We start from the raw sequence: 18,161 nt of genomic DNA, 5'->3' as shown, positions 1-18,161 counted from the left end.
AAACTCTGGAATAGGAATTCTAGGTTCAGACATGGGAGTGTGAACAACGAAATCCTGTATGTTTTGAACCTTTGCCGCGAGATTACTCAGGCTGGAAGCCAAACTCTGGACATCCATGATAAACAGCTAAGATCAGAGCCATTCAAGGGTTAAGAGGAGGTAAGAAGCAGCTAGACAGCAATTAAGGGCTAGGCAGCAAAACTCTGAAGGGAAAAAAAAAAAAAAAAAAAAAATTTCCTTGAACACTTCTTTTCCTCCTGCTTCAGCCCAAACAATTAACACTTTGTGGGCTGGCTATACTATCATGAATCCCCAATGGCTAGGGATAACACAGGATAAGCAAAGTATAATAAATATCGGACGAGCTCTAGGGTGATGGAACCTGGGCTGACCGCTGCCCTACGCCTGACAAACGCAACTAGAGACAGCCAGGGAGCGTGCCTACGTTGGTTCTAGACGCCACGCACCAGCCTAAGAGCTAACTAGTACTGCAGAGAAAACAAAGACCTCACTTGCCTCCAGAGGAATTAACCCCAAAGATATAGTTGCCCCCCACATGTATTGACGGTGAAATGAGAGGAAGGCACATACATAGAGATGATGTATATAGCTTTAGCAAATAGAGGCCCGCTGAAAACTAGAAAGCAGAATGACACAAAAGGGGACTGAGCGGTCAGCAAAAAACCCTAATCAAAAAAACCATCCTGAGATTACAAGAACCCATGTGCCAACTCATGGCACATGGGGAGAACCTCAGTCCACTAGAGCAACCAGCTAACAAAGAGACATTCTAAGCAAGCTGGACAAAAAACCAAACAACTGAAAATCAGCACTTAGCTTATCCTGAAAGATCTGGGAGCAGGTAGGCAGGAACCAAACAGAGCACATCTGAACACATTGATAGCCGGCAAGGGAAATGACAGAGAGGCCAGGTAAAATAGGAAACACCCAGCCTCTGATGGACAGATGGAAACCAAAGGCCGCAACCCACCAAAGTCACCCAGTACCAGCAGTAACCACCAGAGGGAGCCCGCAAACAGAATCCACAACACTTATCTACAGCATTCCAGAATGCTGTAGATAAGCCCCTGATGCCAGTGGGCTTGGCTCATCTTCCATTTTGGGGGTGACAGGTTCCCTTTAAGGTTTACTGAAACTATCCCTGTGGTGGTTTGATCTAAATCCTTGTGGCTTTTATTTTCTAGGGGTTTATGGCCCCTCGTCTGATGTCTCCATGATATCTCAGTTTCATCCAACCTTGAAAAGTGGCCGCTTGAAGATATGGGTGAAACTAGAGTTACTACATAATGTAAATCACTATATAAGACCAGAGAAACATGACTAAGAAAGATGCCAAAACTGGGGTACCTGTACATGTACAGTGTGCTGATACCTGCATAATTGGGGATGCCCATGCAGTGTAGGTATTCTCCCAGGGGTTCTTTGTCTTGGTGTTTCTTCTCTGATATTCCAGACGAATGATGTTTAAAAGCCTCTTGGTGATGATTTAAGTATACTGTATAAAGTTGTTAATCTTCATATATACGTAATCACTATATTTATGTAATCATTATATGTATTTATTGACCTTTTGTATGTTAACATATACAAAAGTTTACGCACTCACGCTATTCAATCATACTATTCCTTGAATTTTGTAGTTTGCAATAAAATTGCGTTGTTGTCATGTCGGACACTGTTCACACTAGGGCGTCCGACAGACAGCGGTAATTCCACATACGTCCACTCCACGCTCAGTGGCATCGGCTAGACTTTATCCAGCTTGCTCAGGGTTAATCTAGCTGGTAATCAGGTTGGAGGTTGGGTCACGCCCATGGCCTTTAAATAGTCATGCTGGACTTTGGGCGTCGCCGATTATAGCTTGTGCTTTGTGCCTAGTGATTCCGGTCTGGAGTGGTGGTCTTGTTGTAGGAATATCGTATCTTGTGGTGTATTATCCTTTGTCATATTCCTCCTTGCTATATTTGTATTTGTTTTACCCTGTGCACATTATAGTGTATTCCTGTGTGTCTGCGGCGTGGTGCGTTTTTTAGTTTTCCCTGTTTGTGCTTTCTGTGGGGATTGGTGTGTGGTCTCTTCACTGGGTGGCGGGTGGTGGTTTCAGCTTAGGGCTGAAACAGGAGTCAGGGTCAGGCCTGGCGGCCCAGACATGCACACCTTTAGTGTAACTTCTGGGAAAGGGACAGACAGGGTTTCCTGTTGTGAACTCCGTTTTCAGGCTCCCTCTTTTGGTCACAGATGGTATTGTGTGACTTTGGTTTTTTGGCTCCCCCTGGTGGTTTGGTTTATTATCCTGCGGGTCTGGCTGGATCAGCTGCCTCGTTATTCACCAGGGAGGCTCCTATTTAGCTCTGCTTCACTTTTACTTGTTGCCGGCTGTCAATGTATTCAGTGCTATTCTGATTACTCCTGATTATCTCGTTTTCTGCCTCTTCAGGATAAGCTAAGTTCTGTTTGAATATTTTTTGCTCATCTGCCTGCAATATGATTTCTGTGTATGATGAGTCTAGTCCAGCTTGCTAATATGTGATTTCTTTTTGCTGGTAAGCTCTGGGGTACGGAGTTGCTTCCCCCGCACCGTTAGTTGGTGCGGGGGCTCGAGCAATCTCTGCGTGGATATTTTGAATAGGGTTTTTTATTGACCGCACAGTTCCCTTCCTATTTTCTGCTATCTAGTATTAGCGGGCCTCATTTGCTAAATCTGATTTCATCTCTGCGTTTGTGCTTTCCCCTTAACTCACCGTTAATATTTGTGGGGGGCTATTCTATATCTTTGGGGTCATTCCACTGAGGCAAGAGAGGACTTTCTTTCCTTCCAGGAATAGTCAGTTTCTCAGGCCGTGAAGAGACGTCTAGGATTTTTAGGTAACATTCCACGGCTGCCTATGGTTGTGTGCGGATAGGATCAGGTTGCGGTCAATCTAGTTACCACTTCCCCAGAGCTAGTAGTCTGTTCAGTTACTTAGCTAGTCTGACCTGTGATCCTTGCCACTAGGATCATAACAGTACAGCCGGCCCGTAAAGTGTTAATTGCATGGCAGAAGCAGGAGAAAAGAAGCTTGGAGATTTTTTTTTTTTTTTTTTTGCTGCCGTGTGTCTAGCTGCTGTGTGTCTGGCTTCTCTCCTCCTCTTAATCTTGGTGTGGCTCTGAGTTCAGCTGCTGATATGGATATCCAGAGTTTAGCCTCCAGTGTAGATCATCTTGCTGCAAGGGTACAAAGTATTCAGGATTTTGTTGTGCACAGTCCTATGTCAGAGCCTAGAATACCTATTCCGGAGTTGTTTTCTGGAGATAGATCTAGGTTCCTGAATTTTGAGAACAATTGCAAGTTGTTTCTTTCTTTGAAACCTCGTTCCTCTAGGGATTCTGTTCAGCAAGTTAAGATTATTATTTCTTTCTTGCGTGGCGATCCTCAAGATTGGGCTTTCGCATTGGCTCCAGGGGATCCTGCATTGCTCAGTGTGGATGCGTTTTTTCTGGCTCTTGGATTGCTCTATGAGGAACCTAATCTTGAGAACCAGGCTGAAAAAGCGTTGTTGGCCCTCTCTCAGGGGCAAGATGATGCAGAGGTGTACTGCCAGAAATTTCGGAAATGGTCGGTGCTTACTCAATGGAATGAGTGTGCCCTGGCTGCAAATTTCAGAAAAGGTCTTTCTGAAGCCATTAAGAATGTCATGGTGGGGTTCCCTACGCCTGCAGGTCTGAATGAGTCAATGACTCTGGCCATTCAGATTGATCGGCGTTTGCGGGAGCGCAAACCTGCGCACCATTTGGCGGTGTCTTCTGAACAGACACCTGAGTCTATGCAATGTGATAGAATTCTGACCAGAAGTGAACGGCAAAATTATAGACGGCAAAATGGGTTGTGCTTTTACTGTGGTGACTCAGCTCATGTTATCTCAGCATGCTCTAAGCGCACAAAAAAGATTGATAAATCTGTCACCATCGGTACTTTACAGCCTAAGTTTATTTTGTCTGTTACCCTGATTTGTTCCCTGTCATCTTACCCGGTTATGGCTTTTGTGGATTCAGGTGCTGCCCTGAGTCTGATGGATTTGTCATTTGCCAGGCACTGTGGTTTTGTTTTGGAGCCTTTAAAATTCCCTATTCCACTAAGGGGAATTGATGCTACACCATTGGCTACGAATAAACCTCAGTACTGGACACAAGTGACCATGTGCATGACTCCTGTTCATCAGGAGGTGATTCGCTTTCTTGTATTGCATAATTTGCATGATGTTGTTGTGTTGGGCCTTGCCATGGTTGCAGACTCATAATCCAGTCCTGGATTGGAAAGCAATGTCTGTGTCAAGTTGGGGTTGTCAGGGAATTCATGGCGACGCTCCTGTGGTGTCAATTGCTTCATCCACTCCTTCTGAGGTCCCTGCATTTTTGTCTGATTACCAGGATGTATTTGATGAGCCCAAACTCAGTTCTCTACCTCCTCATAGGGATTGTGATTGTGCTATAAATTTGATTCCTGGTAGTAAGTTTCCTAAGGGACGACTTTTCAATTTGTCAGTGCCGGAGCATGCTGCTATGCGGAGTTATATAAAGGAGTCTTTGGAGAAAGGACTTATTCGCCCCTCCTCCTCCCCTCTTGGTGCGGGGTTCTTTTTTGTGGCTAAGAAGGATGGTTCCTTGAGACCTTGTATTGATTATCGCCTTCTAAACAAAATCACGGTCAAATTTCAGTATCCTTTGCCATTGTTATCTGATCTGTTTGCTCGCATTAGGGGGTCTAGTTGGTTCACCAAGATAGATCTTCGTGGTGCGTATAACCTTGTGCGTATTAAGCAGGGTGATGAATGGAAAACTGCATTTAATACGCCCGAAGGCCATTTTGAGTACTTGGTGATGCCTTTTGGACTTTCTAACGCTCCTTCTGTCTTTCAGTCCTTTATGCACGACATCTTCCGAGAATATCTGGATAAATTTATGATTGTGTATCTGGATGATATTCTGGTTTTTTCGGATGATTGGGAGTCCCATGTTAAGCAGGTCAGGATGGTGTTTCAGGTCCTGCGTGCCAATGCTTTATTTGTGAAGGGCTCAAAATGTCTTTTTGGAGTCCAGAAGGTCTCTTTTTTGGGTTTCATTTTTTCTCCTTCTGCTATTGAGATGGACCCAGTCAAGGTTCAGGCTATTCATGACTGGACTCAGCCTACATCTGTTAAGAGTCTTCAGAAGTTCTTGGGTTTTGCTAATTTTTACCGTCGCTTCATCGCTAATTTTTCTGGTGTTGTTAAGCCATTGACGGATTTGACCAAGAAGGGTTCTGATGTTACTAATTGGTCTCCTGCGGCTGTGGAGGCCTTTCGGGAGCTGAAGCGCCGGTTTTCTTCGGCTCCGGTCTTATGTCAGCCAGACGTCTCCCTTCCTTTCCAGGTCGAGGTTGATGCTTCTGAGGTTGGAGCGGGGGCTGTTTTGTCACAGAGAAGCTCTGATGGCTCTGTGATGAAGCCATGTGCTTTCTTTTCAAGAAAGTTTTCGCCTGCCGAGCGGAATTATGATGTTGGTAATCGGGAGTTGTTGGCTATGAAGTGGGCATTTGAGGAGTGGCGATATTGGCTCGAGGGAGCTAAGCATCGTGTGGTGGTCTTGACTGATCACAAGAATTTGATTTATCTCGAGTCGGCCAAGCGGCTGAATCCTAGACAGGCTCGTTGGTCGTTGTTTTTCTCTCGTTTTGATTTCGTGGTCTCATACCTGCCTGGTTCGAAGAATGTGAAGGCTGATGCTCTTTCTAGGAGTTTTGTGCCTGACTCTCCTGGTGATTCAGAGCCAGCTGGTATCCTCGGAGAGGGGGTGATTTTGTCTGCCATCTCCCCAGATTTGCGACGAGTGCTGCAGGAGTTTCAGGCGGATAGACCTGACCGTTGTCCACCGGAGAGACTGTTTGTCCTGGATAGATGGACCAGCAGAGTTATTTCCGAGGTTCATTCTTCGGTGTTGGCAGGCCATCCTGGGATTTTTGGTACCAGGGATTTGGTGGCTAGGTCTTTCTGGTGGCCTTCCTTGTCGCGGGATGTGCGTTCCTTTGTGCAGTCTTGTGGAATTTGTGCTCGGGCTAAGCCTTGCTGTTCTCGTGCCAGTGGCTTGTTGTTAACTTTGCCTGTCCCGAAGAGGCCTTGGACGCACATTTCCATGGATTTTATTTCAGATCTCCCTGTCTCTCAGAGAATGTCGGTCATTTGGGTGGTGTGTGATCGTTTTTCTAAAATGGTCCATTTGGTGCCCTTGCCTAAGTTGCCTTCCTCCTCCGAGTTGGTTCCTCTGTTTTTTCAAAATGTGGTTCGTTTGCACGGGATCCCTGAAAATATTGTTTCCGACAGAGGATCCCAGTTTGTGTCTAGATTTTGGCGGACCTTTTGTGCTAAGATGGGCATTAATTTGTCTTTTTCGTCAGCCTTCCATCCTCAGACGAATGGCCAAACCGAGCGCACTAATCAGACTTTGGAAACCTATTTGAGATGTTTTGTTTCTGCTGTTCAGGACGACTGGGTGACTTTTTTGCCATTGGCCGAGTTTGCCCTTAATAATCGGGCTAGTTCTGCTACTTTGTTTTTTTTTTTGTAATTCAGGGTTTCATCCTCGTTTTTCCTCGGGTCAGGTGGAGCCTTCTGACTGTCCTGGAGTGGATGTTGTGGTGGATAGGTTGCATCAGATTTGGAATCATGTGGTGGACAATTTGAAGCGGTCACAAGAGAAGGCTCAGCGCTTTGCCAACCGCCGTGGCTGTGTGGGTCCCCGACTTCGCGTTGGGGATTTGGTGTGGTTGTCTTCTCGCTTTGTTCCTATGAAGGTCTCCTCTCCTAAGTTTAAGCCTCGGTTTATCGGTCTTTATAAGATTTTGGAAGTCCTTAACCCTGTGTCATTTCGTTTGGACCTCCCGGCATCATTTGCGATTCATAATGTGTTCCATCGGTCGTTTTTGCAGAGGTATGTGGTGCCTGTGGTTCCTTCGGTTGAGCCTCCTGCCCCTGTGCTGGTTGAGGGAGAATTGGAATACGTGGTGGAGAAGATCTTGGATTCTCGTATTTCTAGACGGAGGCTTCAGTATTTGGTTAAGTGGAAAGGCTATGGTCAGGAGGATAATTCCTGGGTTGTCGCCTCTGATGTTCATGCGGCCGATTTGGTTCGTGCCTTCCATGTGGCTCACCCTGATCGCCCTGGGGGTTTTGATGAGGGTTCGGTGACCCCTCCTCAAGGGGGGGTACTGTTGTGAACTCCGTTTTCAGGCTCCCTCTTGTGGTCACAGATGGTATTGTGTGAGTTTGGTTTTTTGGCTCCCCCTGGTGGTTTGGTTTATTATCCTGCGGGTCTGGCTAGATCAGCTGCCTCGTTATTCACCAGGGAGGCTCCTATTTAGCTCTACTTCACTTCCACTTGTTGCCGGCTGTCAATGTATTCAGTGCTATTTTGATTACTCCTGATTATCTCGTTTTCTGCCTCTTCAGGATAAGCTAAGTTCTGTTTGAATATTTTTTGCTCATCTGCCTGCAATATGATTTCTGTGTATGATGAGTCTAGTCCAGCTTGCTAATATGTGATTTCTTTTTGCTGGTAAGCTCTGGGGTATGGAGTTGCTTCCCCTGCACCATTAGTTGGTGCGGGGGCTCGAGCAATCTCTGCGTGGAAATTTTGAATAGGGTTTTTTATTGACCGCACAGTTCCCTTCCTATTTTCTGCTATCTAGTATTAGCGGGCCTCATTTGCTAAATCTGATTTCATCTCTGCGTTTGTGCTTTCCCCTTAACTCACCGTTAATATTTGTGGGGGGCTATTCTATATCTTTGGGGTCATTCCACTGAGGCAAGAGAGGACTTTCTTTCCCTCCAGGAATAGTCAGTTTCTCAGGCCGTGAAGAGACGTCTAGGATTTTTAGGTAACGTTCCACGGCTGCCTATAGTTGTGTGCGGATAGGATCAGGTTGCGGTCAATCTAGTTACCACTTCCCCAGAGCTAGTAGTCTGTTCAGTTACTTAGCTAGTCCGACCTGCGATCCTTGCCACTAGGATCATAACAGTTTCCCTAGCCTGAGGGATATCGCAGGGGCCTGGGTAACCAGCCTTTGTCTACCCAGTTCCCCCATGACATTATAATCGGCCCAAAAGAGAAAAAAAAAAGAAAAAAATATATATATATTTTTTGTATGTCATGGATCCCATGACTTCCATAACCCGCCAGTTGGAGGCGCTGTCCTTACAGGTCACTGAATTGAAGGGGGCAGTTCGGCAACAGGGTCTTGTGGTATCTAATGTGCAAGTGGAAACTGCAGGTAGAGTTGCAGAGCCAAAAATCCCTTTACCTGAGAGGTTTGCTGGGGAACGCAGTAAATTTGTTGTTTTCCGTGAAGCTTGCAAATTATATTTTCGTATGCGCCCGCTTTCCTCAGGTAATGAGGCTCAGCGTGTGGGCTTGGTTTTGTCATTACTGAACGGAGACCCCCAAGCATGGGCGTTTTCATTACCTTCTGATTCAGCTGCTTTTAACTCAGTGGAGAGGTTTTTTTCTGCTCTTGGACTCATATATGACGATCCTGACAGATTGGCTCTAGCAGAATCTAAAATACGCACTCTCCACCAGGGGGAGCGAATGGCAGAGGATTACTGTTCTGAATTTCGCCACTGGGCGGTGGACACACAATGGAATGACCCGGCGCTGCGGAGTCAGTTTGTATGTGGGTGTCGAGAAGGGTTAAACAAGCCCTTCTGATGTATGAGACTCCTGCTTCTCTAGAGTCTGCCATGAGTCTTGTTGTCCGCATTGATCGCCGTTTGCGTCAGGGGGCGCTAGAGATGCCGCCTATGGGGGAGGTCGTAGGTGCACGTGAGGTTGCTGCAGGTGAGCCCACGGAGCCTATGCAAATCGCAGGGGTGTCACGTCATCAAGCGCCCTTGCTCAGGAAGCAGGGAGCCTGTTTTTGCTGTGGTTAAAAGGGGCATTATTTAAATGCTTGTCCTCTGTTTTCTAAAAAAAAGCACAACGGCGGAAAACTACTAAGCTCAGAGGGTGTGGAGGAGGCCAATCTGAGCTTATGCATATCCTCCATGGTGGTCTCTCAATGTATGCTTCCTGCCAGAGTTATGGTCGCTGGCAGAGAGCTGCCAATCACTGTTTTTGTGGATAGTGCTTCGGCCACTAATCTCATTGATGAGGAGTTTGCGCGCACGGCCGGGTTCACGGTCGAAAAATTGCCTCATCCTATCCGGGTGGTCACCATCAATGCTACCCCTCTCCCACAGGGGGAGATTACTGAGTTTGTGGCTGAGGTGAAACTCCACATTGGGGTCCTACATTCTGAGCAGGTTACATGTAGGGTGCTCAGTAATCTTCCTGCGCAAATGGTTCTGGGTTTTCCATGGTTATCTATGCACAACCCGGTTATTGACTGGAAAACTCAGGACATAAATCAGTGGAGCGGATTTTGCCAGGAGAATTGCCTGGCCACATGTGTGTCCGCTGTGACTCCAAGCATTCCTGAGTCACTGCTGGATTTCGCGGATGTGTTTTTAGAGAAGGGTTGCTCAGAATTGCCACCACATCGCCCCTATGACTGTACTATTAGGTTTAAACCAGGGGCCAAATTGCCGAAAGCAAGGATGTTCAACATCTCTGGTTCTGAGAGGCAAGCTTTAAAGGACTACATTGCTGAGAGTCTGAGCAAAGGGCACATCAGGCATTCGTCCTCGCCGGTGGCAGCGGGGTTCTTCTTCATTAAAAAGAAAGATGGCGGACTACGTCCGTGTCTGGATTTCAGGGAGTTAAACCAGATTACGGTTCGTGATCCATACCCAATGCCACTGATACCTGATTTGTTCAACCAGGTGGCTGGTGCTAAGTGGTTTTCCAAGCTTGACCTCAGTGGGGCTTACAACCTCATAAGAGTCCGTCAAGGTGCTGAGTGGAAGACAGCTTTTAATACCCCTGAGGGTCATTTTGAAAATTTGGTGATGCCATTTGGGTTGACAAACGCGCCTGCAGTTTTTCAACATTTCATAAATGATGTATTCTCGCTTGTTCTGGGGAAATTCGTTATTGTGTACCTAGATGACATTCTCATTTATTCATGCGACCGTGATACTCATTTAGAGCATGTGAGGCAGGTGTTACAGCTACTCAGGGAAAATAAGCTCTATGCAAAACTGGAGAAATGTGTATTTTCGGTTCAGGAGTTGCCTTTCTTGGGTTATATTGCGTCTGCTTCAGGGTTTGAAATGGACGCCGCTAAGGTGCAAGCGGTGCTGCATTGGGAACGGCCTGATAACCTAAAAGCACTCCAGCGGTTCCTTGGGTTTTCCAACTATTATAGAAAGTTTATCAAAGATTTTTCTACCATTGCTAAACCGCTTACTGACATGACAAAAAAGGGTACCAATTTCTCTGCCTGGCCTCAGGCTGCTGTGCGCGCATTTGAATTTCTGAAGAACAGTTTTGCTTCGGCCCCCATTCTGGTGCAACCGGATGTATCAAAACCATTTACCGTGGAAGTCGATGCGTCTGAGGTTGGAATGGGGGCGGTGCTGTCACAAGGCTCATCCTTGGGCGAGTTGCGTCCTTGCGCCTACTTTTCCAAGAAGCTGTCATCTGCTGAAAGTAATTACGATATCGGCAACAGGGAGTTGTTGGCTATCAAGTTAGCTTTTGAGGAATGGCGACACTCTTTCGAGGGGTCGATCCATCAGGTTACAGTTATCACCGTCCATAAAAATCTGCTGTATTTGGAGTCAGCCAAGCGTCTGTCCCCCAGGCAGGCTCGCTGGGCATTGTTTTTCACGCGGTTCAACTTTTTTGTTACGTACCGACCTAGGTCTAAGAACACTAAGACTGATGCTTTGTCCAGGTGTTTTCCGGGGGGAGAACCTCGGGAAGGTCCGGTACCCATCCTCCAAAAGGGTGTAGTGGTCTCGGCTCTCACGACCGAGGTTGAGGCTGAGATTGCCGAGGCTCAGGAGGAGGTACCACCAGAGCTTCCCATTAACAAATCGTTTGTTCCGCTCCATCTTCACCTAAAGGTGTTGGGTGAGCATCATGATGCTGTCCTGGCTGGCCATCCAGGGGTTAGGGGTACTTTGGAGTTGGTGTCATGTCGGTTTTGGTGGCCCAAAATCCGACAGGACGTGGTCTCGTACGTATCAGCATGTACCATGTGCGCTAGGGCTAAGACGTCCCGCTCTCGTCCTGCTGGCACACTATATCCTCTCGGGGTACCCAGTAGGCCATGGAAGGAGATTTTCATGGATTTTATCACAGATTTGCCCTCCTCTGCTGGGAACACGGTCATTCTGGTGGTTGTTGATCGGTTCTCAAAGATGTCGCACTTTGTGTCTTTGCCTTCGTTGCCTAACGCTAAGACTCTGGCTCAGGAATTTGTGCAGGAGGTGGTCAGACTTCACGGGGTCCCGTCTGACATCGTGTCTGATAGGGGTACTCAGTTTGTGGCAAAATTTTGGAAAGCTTTTTGCTCACGGCTGGGGATCAAGTTGTCACATTCTTCTGCGTTTCATCCTCAGTGAAATGGTCAGACCAAGCGTATGAACCAGAATTTGGAGCAGTACTTACGCTGTTTTGTTTCTGACAATCAGGAGGAGTGGTCGACGTTCCTTCCTTTGGCTGAGTTTGCTATAAATAATCACCGTCAGGAATCGTCTGGGGAGTCCCCGTTCTTTTGTGTTTACGGGCTCCATCCTCAGGTTTGTACTCTGCGTCAGGGGGGCTCTACTGGCGTCCCAGAGGAGGACCAGTTAGGAGCACAACTGTCATCCGTTTGGAGGAGAGTGAAAAAGCGCTTGCTAAGCGTAGGTGCAAGGTACAAACGAGTGACTGACAGTAAACGTGTGACAGGTCCGGACCTGAGTGTGGGTGACTGGGTGTGGTTGTCCACAAAAAACATAAAACTCAAGATTCCATCCTTGAAATTGGGTCCGAGGTTTATTGGTCCATTTAGGGTTGCCGCCATCATTAACCCGGTAGCCTACCGTTTGGCGCTCCCTACGGTATATAAAATACACAACGTGTTCCACAGATCTTTATTAAAAAAGGTGGTGGGTTCTGTGGACACGGCGCCTATGCCACCTCCAGTCTTGGTGGATGGCAATTTGGAGTTTGAAGACTCCAAGGTGGTTTACTCTCGTGTAGTGCGCGGCACATTACAGTACCTGGTACACTGGCGTGGCTATGTGCCGGAAGAGAGGACCTGGGTACCAGCCTCGGACATACATGCGGACCGGCTGGTCAGTATGTTTCACGGCCGCCATCCGGACAAGCCGGGTCCTATAAGTCGTGAGGGCCCTGGGGTCCCTCGTAGAAGGTGGGGTACTGTTGTCGGATGCTGTTCACACTAGGGCGTCCGACAGACAGCGGTAATTCTACATACGTCCACTACACGCTCAGTGGTGTCGGCTAGACTTTATCCAGCTTGCTCGGGGTTAATCTAGCTGGTAATCAGGTTGGAGGTTGGGTCACGCCCACGGCCTTTAAATAGTCGTGCTGGACTTTGGGCGTCACCGATTATAGCTTGTGCTTTGTGCCTAGTGATTCCGGTCTGGAGTGGTGGTCTTGTTGTAGGAATATCGTATCTGGTGGTGTATTATCCTTTGTCATATTCCTCCTTGCTATATTTGTATTTGTTTTGCCCTGTGCACATTATAATGTATTCCTGTGTGTCTGCGGCGTGGTGCGTTTTTCAGTTTTCCCTGTCTGTGCTTTCTGTGGGGATTGGTGTGTGGTCTCTTCACTGGGTGGCGGGTGGTGGTTTCAGCTTAGGGCTGAAACAGGAGTCAGGGTCAGGCCTGGCGGCCCAGACATGCACACCTTTAGTGTAACTTCTGGGAAAGGGACAGACAGGGTTTCCCTAGCCTGAGGGATATCGCAGGGGCCCGGGTAACCAGTCTTAGTCTACCCAGTTCCCCCGTGACAGTTGTATTGCAAGTATTAGCCTTTTTTAAAGCCGTATCTGAACCTTAGTGTTAAAAACATGGCAAAGAAAATTGCCAAATTCTCCTTTAAATAATTCTGCAAAGAGGGAACTATCATACCATTAAAAAATGGGGCCCATCCAGTATGTGAGTTCTAAGGCGTAATGGGGTGCATATGACTGACTATGCAGCAGGGCTGGCCTTGCTGGCAATGTGTAAAACAAAGGAGTACAAAATGCATATTGTGAAGTGGATTTTCCTGGGCTCATCCAGTATGTGGGTTCAAAGGCTTATTGGGGTGCATATGAATTGGTAGCAGGGCAGGCCTTGAATTCAATGCAACACTTTTTCAGGATTCCCCCCTGGACATCTTATGAAAGGGGTATTGTGGTGCGCTGTAATTCTTGGCAGCCCATCCACTCACAGAATAGGCTACAACAGCTTAGGAGACCCACTGTTTCATAATGGCCCTTTAAGAAAATTAATGCCGCCTGATGCACCAGTAAAAATAGGCTCTGTGACTTTGAGTCCCTCCTTCATAAATGAAACAAGATGGGTCTGCTTATGTGTCAGACACCACATGGCCAGCTAGGGTTGTTAAATGTTACAATGTCATTTCCCAGTGAATGCATTTGTAGTGGTTGAAAGCAATGTTAAAGTTGAAAAACGCTGCGTCTGAACTAAGCTTAAGTGGGAGAGGAAATTTTCGGTCTGGGGTTAATTATTTGGCAAGTCATTAACCTGCAAAGGATGTACCTTGACACATTTCCAAGCAAAACCCGTTTTGGTTTCGTTTTAATGTGTTTTTTGTGGCACCGGGAAAAATGGCAAGAATCTTGGAGAAAATGGTTTAAAGCTGTGAACTGGGAATCAGGAATGCTTCGAGGGGCGATCCCCATGATGTTCCTGTGTCATTTGAGCAGTGTTTCCATCATTTTCAGACATTTTTAAACCTTAAAAGGACCCCCGGGGGGATTTGCGGTAAAAATACTTGGGTCTCCTATAGACTTACATTGGGCTCATTGCTCGGGTTGAGTACCCGAGTATACCAATATGATCGTCCCGAACAACGAGCACCCGAGCATTTTAGTGCTCGCCCATCACTAATCTTTGTAATTAGGGTCTCCATTCCTATGTTATGCTGCTTTCAGATGAGGTAGAAACAACCTGGTGACAGATTCGCTTTAATTGTGATTATAGTCATATATTTAGGCACAATATGGCATCCAACAAAGCAGCAGGTTGAATAACCTAATTTTAATCCGCTAACTTAGGTCGATGGTCATGTGCAGGTTCCACTCAAACGTTAACTGCTTCGCAAATGCTGTTGGTCAATATGCAGTATTTGACCCCCAAATTAATTCAGACCAGACTTAGGCCACGATTCATCAAAGAGATTACGCAAGATATCTAGTGTAAGTGGCATTGAAAAGTCACAACATTTTTGCACAATGTGGAGTTAGATGAAAAATTGCCATTTTAGGTGTTTTTATGCAAGTTTTTCCTAGCTCTGCCAAAATGAGCGGAGCTGGGGTGACATGGAGGTAGAATTATAGCATGATGCCACAGATTATCTAATTTGATGCAAACTGTAGTGTACCTTATGCCAGAAATCTGCCTCTCAGCTGAAGTAAGATTTGTGGTGAGGCCCACAGAGGCACACGCCACTTTTCAATCGCAGCTGATTCATTAAGACGCATGTGCCTTTTAATGAATCAGAGGACTCTGACTTCAGCACAGCCAATGATCAAGACTATGGTATAAAATCAAGACCAGTCCAGACTAGACTCCTGAAATTATTTTAGGCCGCATACGGGATCTCTGCTAATAAAAAGACCTCCACCAGTCCCTAAAATGAATTAAACTCCAGACGAGCCCCTAAAACTAATTCAGACACCAAACCCCTAACTTAATTCAGATCCCAGATCATTGGATCAGATTAAAAAGATTCCTTTTCTCTTTCAGGCACATTGACTTAACAAATGCAGTACTGTAAATGAGCCCAAAGGATCCCTTTTGGATCATTTCATTTCAGTGTTGAAACTTCATATTTTCAGCACACAATATCCTGAGACTGATCAAAGCCGATCCTACTGTAGCATGTTAATGTTTTCTGTTATAAGAAATGATGTTGCAGTAACTTGGTTCGGCCACTAGAGGTCACCATTGAACAAAAGAAGAAAGTTCTGGAAACAGGAAGTGTAAGGCTACTTTCACACTTCCATCTTCCAAATCTGCACAGGATCCGTCAAGATGTTGAAATGATGGATCCTATGCAGATTGTGGAAAACGTGCACTGGGCCTGTCTTTCTGACGGACCCGTTGAGGCTATGTGCACCTGTTGTGTATGTGTTTTCGCAGCGGTTTTCCGCTGCAAAAAAAAGAGAAAGAGAGAGAGAGAGAATTTCCCTGCCAGGAAATTCTTCCACGCATGCTCTCTTTGAAAAGGCGGGACCCGTTGCTGGATTCCTGCTTTTCACAGGCAGCGACACATCCTGCGCCCATAGGTTTCCATTGTAGCGAGTGACGGGCAGTGCAGGATGCCTCGCTGACCGATTTTCCAACGTGCAGAAAAAACATTCCTCTGAATGTTTTCTCTGCCCAACAGACCTTTTTTTATGCAGAATCCAGTGAAAGATTGATGAAACGGATGGCCATCCATCACAATCCATCGCTAATACAAGTCTATGGGAAAATCCAGGATCCTGCAAATTTTTTTGCAGGATCCTGCATTCTCAAAAATCACCGGATTGTGACGAGAGCTGAAAGACGGAAGTGTGAAAGAGGCCTTAGAGGCTGGAGCTCGTGAGGTAAAATGGAGAGAAGTCCTGCCTGAGAGACACGGAGAGATTGGGAACCTGACGTCATCCAAATTGGACGGTGTGATCCAGAGGGAGCGGCTCCCGTGAGTAAACTGGGATGTATGACCGGTCATCGACTGTTTAGTTAGTTAGGGAGAGTTAGATAGGATTCTCAGCATTTCCAAGAACATTCCTGTTATTGACAATGCATATGGACTGAAGGAGATTGTGTGAACTCCTGTATATCGAGATTCTGGTAAAAACGTGAATGCCGTAGGCGAGCTCTAAGAAGTACTACTGGAACTGATCTGAATCTTCACCTGAACTTGTATCAGAGAATTTGGTGACCTAGGAAGCTGATTAAATCTAGTGGCCGGACATCAGAATAACAAGTCCAGTTGTTTACTGTTTGATGATATTCTGTCAGGGTGTCCGCTCTGAGCATTCACAAAGAGGACAGTGCACTGTGTGCATATTGTGTTGATTCAAGTGATTAGTTGTGTAAATATTTATACATTTATCAAGGGGAAAACAGGGCACCTGGGATCTATTATAATTAAGGTGGGAGGAGGGTGTAAGATTATATACCTGAGAGGACCACGTGTCACGGTCACGATAGAACTCCGGATAGACCCTGTACTGCATAAGGGAGGGAGTGACATAGCCTTGGGGTAGTCCTGATCTTGTCCGTGAAGCTGGCACTTGGGATCTCTCAGGCTGCATAATTTGTATTTTGAGGTTTGTGGCCCATATTTTGTTGAGAAGTAAAATTCTGTTATCTTCTTCACAAGTTATAAAGAGAGGTTGGTTTTGTATCATATCGTGGTCAGAGTCATTTATAGCAGTGCCATATCCCATTCTCAAATAACGACCGGTGTATCAGTCGTTACACTACTGCAGGAGATACTTGGCCTAGGTGGCAGTTTTGCTTCTGAAAACCTGCTGTGCTGTTATAGATCACACAAAACCACAAGAAACAAAATGGGCAAAAAACCCTGCTGTAAATAAATGAGTGTAAAGCAGGTACATTTAAATAACTCAGGGTTCTTAGCAACACTGTTTTTGATTAAAAATAGCATGAAAGCCATCCCAGTGTCTTCAAGGTACCCCTGACCAGGACGGAACCTATAGTGTCTAATATTAAAAACTTTACCATGTGTCAGAGTTGACCTCAGTGTGTGAATAGGGGCAGACAAAAGGACCACATCCCAATCTATGGACACCAGTCTGGTGAAGCTTTTAAATTTAATTACCAGCTCAGGAAAGGGAGGCCACACCCCGGCTTGAACAGAATGCAAGAATACAAAGAAAAGACACAAAAATTGAGCTTGGACTAATTTGGTGTACATGCAGCACAAACGCATGTTCACATTAACCATAAAGTGCACAAAACCTACAAGAAACAAAATAAGCAAATTGAGCAAATATTTTGCTCATTTTGTTTCTTGTAGGTTTTGTGTGCTTTATGGCCAATGTGAACATGCGTTTATGTGCTGCATGTATACCAACTTAGGCCAAGCTCAATTTTTGTGTTTTTTCGCTGATGTTATAGATGCATTGGGGAGAGTCTGCACTCCTCCAGTGCATTTACGGTGAATAATAGAGGTACAGTAGGACTAGGACAGTAGGACTAGGATAAATGTGTATATGTGCTGTAGTATGTACAACTCAGAGTCATTGTCTTAAGTCAAATGTCATTGAATGCTGGGAGCTGTAATTTTGAACCATCAGGGGACCTTTAGATTTTTGGTCTGATGTCTTAGTTTACAGTTTTGTCCAGAATTCTCAGATGAAACTGTATGAAATGGGATTTTTTTGTGTAGGCTTTGTGCCAGTCTCAGCCCGCCCCAGTAGCACCAGTAATTTTTTAAGTGAGTGGAGCTTAGTCATGAAGGGGCATGGCCTGTCCAACAATTTGATCAGTATTTACACCTCAAAAGTTGCCTAAATTATGAAGGAAATGTAATCCAGGTAGTGGCGTACATGTTTTGTGCTGGAGCACAGCAGCTGAAAGATGCACCAAATTCATTAAGAGGCATCATACACCAGTACACACACCATCAAGAATGGTGCACAAAACATCAGTCTTGATGAAATGGGACCATAGAGTCTATGCAATGTTGAAGTCAGACATCTCAATAACACAACAGTCACATTTCCTTCATTTCAATGGAACATGTAACACATCAAAGTCTCCGTTTAGCACTAGTTTCAATGAAGATTTAATTAATGGACTCATTTACAAAAAACTATGTAAAACTAACCGAGTACGCTTCTATTGATATCTCTAGAATGTTACCTGCCGCTGCTGGTGCCACTTGTGATAGTTTCATTGGCTTTCGTAATATCTTTGATGATTAATATTGCACACTGTGCAATAAAACGCAAAAAAGGTAAGTACTTTAATTTTTTACCATT

The 18,161-nt window shown here is 45.7% G+C and overlaps 1 protein-coding gene across 2 annotated transcripts in view; it reads left to right on the top strand.

Moving 5' to 3' along the window:
• TRAT1 (T cell receptor associated transmembrane adaptor 1) overlaps positions 1–18,161 on the top strand; it is a 136,473-nt gene that overhangs the window by 88,771 nt on the left and 29,541 nt on the right. For both annotated transcript variants that reach the window (XM_077299681.1, XM_077299680.1), the window contains exon 2: positions 18,035–18,136. In XM_077299681.1, the coding sequence (XP_077155796.1) occupies positions 18,097–18,136 (40 nt within the window). In that variant the 5' untranslated portion in view covers positions 18,035–18,096. The remainder of the gene's footprint in view (positions 1–18,034; positions 18,137–18,161) is intronic.

This window comes from Ranitomeya variabilis, chromosome 3, assembly GCF_051348905.1.
Source record: "Ranitomeya variabilis isolate aRanVar5 chromosome 3, aRanVar5.hap1, whole genome shotgun sequence".
Taxonomy (NCBI): domain Eukaryota; kingdom Metazoa; phylum Chordata; class Amphibia; order Anura; family Dendrobatidae; genus Ranitomeya; species Ranitomeya variabilis.
The sequence above is the reverse complement of the archived record's forward strand: the minus strand, read 5'-3'. Positions and strand labels throughout refer to the sequence as shown.